At 42.5% G+C, this 6,976-nt stretch overlaps 1 protein-coding gene across 1 annotated transcript; it reads left to right on the top strand.

Moving 5' to 3' along the window:
- Window positions 1-671: 671 nt before the first annotated feature.
- LOC122541638 (uncharacterized) lies at window positions 672-6,113 on the top strand. Its single transcript, XM_087978786.1, has one exon. The coding sequence runs from the start codon at window positions 1,133-1,135 to the stop codon at window positions 1,826-1,828; it is 696 nt and encodes a 231-aa protein (XP_087834912.1). The 5' UTR covers window positions 672-1,132; the 3' UTR covers window positions 1,829-6,113.
- The last annotated feature ends 863 nt before the right edge of the window (window positions 6,114-6,976 follow it).

Below are 6,976 nucleotides of genomic sequence, written 5' to 3'. Positions count from 1 at the left end.
CTTCATGATGATAATCCTGGAATGAGGGCTGAGAGATTCTGGTGAAATACAGTGCTGCTGCTGATGATGATGATAGCTCACTGCGCTTCATGGACATCTGGTTTTTGGATCTCTCCTTAGTCTACTTCCCTCATGATGATGAAGTACCCATTCATCAGTTGGGAGGGGAGTAGTAGTTTTCCTTGAACTTGTTTCACCTGAAGCCCTGGCAATCCTTGGAGTTAATATTAAGGACTGTTCTACCTCCCAGTAGAATGGGACATATCCAAGGACAGTGACCATGAGTCTGGGATGTATCCAGATTGATATGATTTAGTGTTGATAGTTCACTGTGAATTAATGGCCCAGTCTAAATTCTGTCTGTCTTTCCCATTGCCCAAATGGTGCCTGGGACAACGGGGGACGTGGAGGGGTGGTTATGCTTGGTGAAGGGAAAGAAAGTAGCCACATTGTCTGCTCCGAGTCACTATCCATGGTTCCTGCTAGAAACACAGAGCGCGTTACAATCAGTTGAGGAAAAAGAAAGCACTTGTATCTGATTCCCCCAAACAGTTGAATAGGAGCCTATCACTCACTGTGGCACAGTCTCTAACTGAGCAGTCAGCCCCCTCAGCAAAGGAAGAGAGGGAGTTGGAAAAATTCATGTTTCCTCTTGCTGTTTTACAGAAGGATTGCACTGTACTACACCAGAGAATCAAAGAGGATATACACTGTAGATAGATCCTGATTATCACCCAAGGAGCAATTGCACAGCCGTGGGAAGACATTTAGTCCTGCACAGCATTGCTCAACACAGAGAAGGTTGGGCAGTGAAATCGTCATCTGGAAATCAGTCAGGTCAGGGGAGCTTTGACATACCATCAGATCTGAAACTGGTCAGTGGTGTGGAGCCTTCCATCAGAACCAACCTTTCTGAAGGTTCGGCTGTGGGTGATCGGTCAGGGTGAGGCTGGGAAGAAGTGTGAGTGGCTTCAAGTGTGGTGAGACCTTCAATCATTCATCAAGCCTCATGAACTACTGACCCTTTCCTCTGGGTAAAGAGGCTTTTCAACTGTGAAGTTTGTGAGGAGAGTTTCACAGACTCATCAGATCCCCAGCAACAGTGAATCACTATTAGTACAAGGTCAGCTGCATGGAAGAAAAACCTTTCAAGTGTGAATTGTGCAACAAATCATTCTGGTGCTCGTCAGACTTTCTTGTGCACCAACGCACTCACACAGGGGAGAAACCATTTACCTGTGACGTGTGTAAGAAATCATTCTCTCAGTCAGCGACCCTACGTGTTCACCAACGTATTCATACAGGGGAGAAGCCATTTACATGTGAGGTATGTGAGAAATCATTCACACAGTTATCGAGTCTCCGGGTCCACCAAACAATCCATACAGGGGAGAAATTCTTCAAGTGTGAAGTTTGTGATAAAGCATTCGCAACATCTACGAGGCTCCTGGAACACCAGAGCATCCATACAGGGGAGAAACCTTTCAGGTGTCAGGTTTGTAACAAATCATTCTCACGCTCAACTCACTTCCGTACACACCAACGCATTCACACTGGGGAGAAACCGTTCACCTGCCAAGTGTGTAACAAATCATTCTCACGGTCATCGAACCTCCTTGAACACCAACGTCTTCACACTGGGGAGAAAACTTTCAAGTGTGAGGTGTGCAATAAGACCTTTGCACAATTGTCAGGCCTGGTGAAACACCGACACACTCACACAGGGGAGAAGAAAATATTCACTTGTGACGTGTGTAATAAGGAGTTTGAACAGTTGTGGGGAATGTTGGATCACCGTCGCATTCACACAGTCGGGGAAGCTAAATGAGGTGTGTGACTGAGCATTCACACAGACAGTGACACTCATCAAATATGGACACAACCACACCGAGAAAGACTTTTTACTAGGCTGTGACAAATGCTTCACCACGGAACATTGCTGACCAAAGAGAAACCATTGAAATGTAAGGTATGCAGTTGTGTATTCACACTGTCAATGACACTGACATGTCCACGTAATGCAAGGTGTTTAATGAGGCCTTTGTACAGTCATTAGGCTTGATGTATCACAAAAGTATTCCTGCTGGGGAAACAACTGTTGATGTGTGAAATCTGTGACATTTTCTTCACAAACTCACCAGAACTGCTCCCTCAGAGAATCTCCACGGTGGAGTACTGCGTGCGAAATCCTTGACTCTTTTGTAACACCAGAAGGTTCAAGCAGGAGATGAACTCTTCCAGTGTAAAGTTTATAATAAGATATTCACCCCAGATCTCCAAAAATACCACTGGATCCAGACTTGTCTAAAATGTGATACACAGTGAGCGTACCTCCGGTCCGTCAATGCATTCATGTAAGGGAGAAACACTGTCTGTGTGAGTCCTGTAATAAAGCATTCAATTCGCGGCTCTCTTGGTACATCAGTGAATCCACACGGGAGACAAATCTTTCCAGTGGTGATGTATGTCCAGATTGTTTCACATTGTCCTCTCACCAGACACCGACATCTCCACATGGGCTCAAAGCTGAGTCACCTGCTTCCATGGCAATGAGAGCTGTCTGTGTTATTTACCCTGCAGTGCTCATGCAGGGGAGTTATTGTTCCAAAGTACTGTCTGTCTCAACAGTATCTATTTCAAACCTCTCCCACTATCAGTCCTATTGTTTCAAAAATGTGTAACACTGGGCCTGATTACCAAACATCACCAGAAGATATCAATATGTACAGAAGCTCCTGTATAAATTCAGCATTCTTTCACTTTCACCAAAAAAACAGTCAGGTAGTCAGTAGTTTGAAAGGCTTCAGTTTCTGATTGACCAGCACAGGCACCGGGGGTAATAACGGATGTACCTCAATTAGCCTCAGTATCTTTAGACTGTGGAGGAGGAGAAGAATCAGCCAGCAATCCCATTCCTCATCAGTGAGCCCAGCTGGGAGGTCAGAGGGAGGGCAGGATGTGCCTCGACTGTGACAGTCTCCACTGTCTCGCAACATTCACTCTGTCGCTGACCACATGCTGAGTGGTGACTCGAATAGAGCAGTATAGGCCAGTCAATATCTATAGACTGTCCTCCAGGCTAGTACCTTGAAGACAGAAGAATAAGCAGACAACAGCTTGTATATATTTAGGGCCCAAAGTGTTTCCTAGAGATGTGATCCGATAGAAATTAAAGCAGCAGAGACAAAGGTTTGACAAGAAAAAGATTAACTAAAATATGGTGTAAGTGATGGGTTTAACAATGGTGCTAAACAAGAGGGCACAGGTAATGATGCAGAGAGGTTCAAAGAGGGAATTCTGAAAATTACTGAATGCTGAAGGGGCATTACACATTGTTAACATGGGGTAGGGGAGAAGAGAAACCCTTCAAGTAAAATTTACATTCAAGCTTTCATGATACTTTGAACCTTTTGAGACACAGAGGAATCAGGTGTGTGTCTGATCCCCCAACCTCATACTCCTTCTCGCCTTCTCCCCATGGTACTTTTATATTTTACAGTTCTCTCTTGAATTCTCCATTGGGCCTGCCTCCACAACTCTTGAGCCTTATGTTCCAGACCCTAACCACTCACTGTATGAAGTATTGTTTCTAATGTCATCACTATCAGTTTTGCTAATCACCTTAAGCTTGTGTCCCTTCACACTGGATCCTTGCATGAGTGGGATCAGTTTCTTCTTGTTTGGTCTATCTGGACCCCTCGTGATTTTGAAAACCTTTATCACATATGCTCTTAACCCTCTCTTCTCCAGTGAGAATAGCCCCTCTTCTGCAATCTTATTCTATATCTGAAGTCTGTCATTCCTGGAGCCATTCACATGAATCTTTATTCCACCAACAATAATATCTTCACTGGACACAGCTCAGGTGAAGACAATATTTAATCTGGGTTTCATATGTAATTATCTTGCTTTTGTAATCTGTGCCCTTGTTGATAATTCCTAGGATGCCATTTGCTTTATTAACTAATCGCTCAAACTCTCCTGCAACTTTCATTGATTTTGCACAGCTTCACAGAGATCCTTTTGCTCCTCCACCCTTTTAGAATTGTACCTTTAGATTCGGTTGCTTTTCGGTGCTCTGTTTATCAAAATAAACCACATCACACTTTTGAGCATTAAATGTTATCTCCCATCTCTCTGCCCCATTTCACAAACCTGTTTATTTCCTTTTGAAATTTTACAGCATCCTCCTCACAGTTTATAACATTTGCACATTTAATGTAAATGTTGTTATTGTGCTGAGCACACCAAGATCTAGGTCATTAATTATATCTCAGGAAGAACTATGTCCCTTAGCACCAATCCTGGAGAACATCACTATAAACCTTTTTCCCACTTGAGATACATCCATTAATCACTCCTCACTATTTATTGTCACTCGGATCATGTTATAACCACGAAGCAATTTTCCTTTTGCTTAACTTTACTCACAAAGCTGTGTGTGGCATGTTTTCAACTGCGTTTTGGATGTCCATGTACACCATATTATCCAGGCTTGAGCTGACATGTGGCAAATATTATTTGCACCACACAAAGGCCAGGCAATAACTATCTCAACTAAATGACCATCTGACCAACTCCCTTTGGCATTCAATGTTAGCACCACTGAATCCCCTGCTATCAATATCCTGGGGGTTACCATTAACCAGAAACTCAACTGGATTTGCCACATATACACAGTGGCTATAGGAGCAGGTCAGATATTAGGAATACTGTGGTGAGGAACTCACCTCCTGACTTCCCAAAGTCTGTCCACCATGCACAAGGCATAAGTCCGGAGTGCAATGGACTACTTCCCACTTACCTGGATGGATGCAGCTGCAATAACACTCAAGGAGTCTGACACCATGCTTCATCAAGCCTTTCTTTTGCATCATCAGAAGATTTCTGGAGATTAGTTAAATACTCATTGCCCTTTATCTTTCCTTAGTTAACTCACATTTGCCCAAGTGACCTATTTTGTCCTGACTTATTATTTCTAGAAGGTTTACTCCTACTAATGTCAAATACTGCATTTATCTTACATTCATATTTGAACGAGGCTGTAATACTTGCAGTTTTTCCAATCTCCTGCTCCACACCCAATTCTCAGGGAAGACTGGAAAATTATGGCCAGTGCCTCCACAATTCTCACTTCAGCCAAATAATCTCATCTTTAAAGGCAGCCCAATGTACATTTACCATTTCACCTGATAATCTATTATTCTAATTTATCTTGCCAGATCTGTTCCTTACCCAACTGCAGTTGTTTTTTTCCTAGTTAACTATTCTTGTTCATGGTTGTTCCTTGTCTTTCTCAGTCACCACACCTAAACCTTCTGATATAATGGTCACTATACTCTGTGAATACCCCTCCTGATACTTGTACCTGTTCAGTAACATCCTCAATCCTGGCATTAGCAAGGTAACATACCATCTGGATTCATGTCTCAGGCCACAAAAACATTTGTCTATTCCTTGAACTATCAAGTCTCTTACTGCTGTTCCAGTCTTCAGGGTACCTCCCTGTAAAGATGTGCCAACTGTGGTGCCATGGTTCCTAGATCACCCATCTCTTTCATCAGGATTCAGAGCTCAGGACTGGCTGGAGAGTGAGATACATTCAGAGGTCCTGCACTACTTGCCTTCCTCTAACTTCCTAAACCCATTCCTTAACAGCCTTGCTCCAATTTTAATGTAATGGCCACTGTGCTTGTAAAGGTATCCAGTTCCCAGGAATGGGCAAGGGGTAGAAACAGACCTGTTGTGATGTGAATTATTGACAGATCCTCCTCAGGTGCTGGGTGTTTGAATAATACTATGGTGAATATTTGTACTCTTCTGTCCATGAAGACTACTATCCTGAGTATGGTGAGGGAGTGGGGATAAGCCTCTACAGATCTCTTGCATTCCCTCAGCCCGTAAACACCTTGGTGTTATAACAATGTGATACATTCACCTTACACCCTTCAGAGATTCATTTCATGATCGGGGAAACATCTTGAGTTATTTTCAGGTTCTTTGATATTTTGGCTTGACTCTAAATTTGGTGTAAGCTAAATATTGCGGTGATGTTCCTGTGTTGTTTTATCTCACAATAAATTCACTGTTTAGCTTAAGCCAAGCAGTCTAATTTCTTAGCCCAGTGTGTTTTTTTTTCACACAAACACTTAGGATCCTATGTAAGAGTCTGGTACACAATATACTGATCCATGTCTCTATGAACTGGGACAGTCCAGGGGTTTATAATGTCAGTATATAGAGTCATGGAATTGTACTGCATGGAAACAGACCCTTAGGTCTAATCAGTCCATGACGACCATAAACCCACAATAAACCAGTCCCATCTCCCCAAGCTTAGCCCATATCCTTCTCAACCTTCTGTATTCGTGTACTTATCCAAATGTTTTTTCATTTTTTTGACTATTAAAGATTCCAAAAGAATCACAACAAAAATATTAAACTACTGAATTGTAATAACTTTCATAAGTTAGAAGTAAATTTGCAATCTCAGGTGCTCTCAGTCCACCATTTCCCATGATGCATCCATATTCCTAAAAGAAAAACTTGCATATGTCAACTTTCACCACCTCAAGGTGTCAAAAAGCACTTCACAGCCAATGAAGTTAATGGTTGTAAGTAACTGATTTCATAAATCATGTGTTCCCAAAAGTAGCAACATGTCAGAATCAGTACTCTGGTTTTTGAAGGGAGCCAAGAAACTACAACCTTCTAACTCAGAGACAAAATGCACACTAAACCATAACCAGCCTTCAGTCACACAAACAGCCTCCTACCACCACCCTCTGCCTCCTGTCACTAAGCTAATTTTGGATCCAACTTGTAACTTACCTTGGATCCCATGTGCTTTTATCACCTTTAATCTTTCTTCCACATGAAGGCATGACCTTCCTTATTAAAGGCATTGCTGAAATTCATATAAACGACATTAGCTGAACAGCCCTGATCAACACACTTGGTCAGCTCCTTGAAACAT

This window comes from Chiloscyllium plagiosum, unplaced genomic scaffold (genome assembly GCF_037043375.1).
Source record: "Chiloscyllium plagiosum isolate Xiang-an unplaced genomic scaffold, Cpla_swu_hap1 HiC_scaffold_35, whole genome shotgun sequence".
Classification (NCBI taxonomy): Eukaryota; Metazoa; Chordata; class Chondrichthyes; order Orectolobiformes; family Hemiscylliidae; genus Chiloscyllium; species Chiloscyllium plagiosum.
Note: the sequence above shows the minus strand (reverse complement) of the source record. Positions and strands in the feature narration are given on the sequence as shown.

Excerpts from the sequence above, each read along its gene's own strand:
- LOC122541638 (XM_087978786.1), top strand. The coding sequence starts at position 1,133 with ATGGAAGAAAAACCTTTCAAGTGTGAATTGTGCAACAAATCATTCTGG.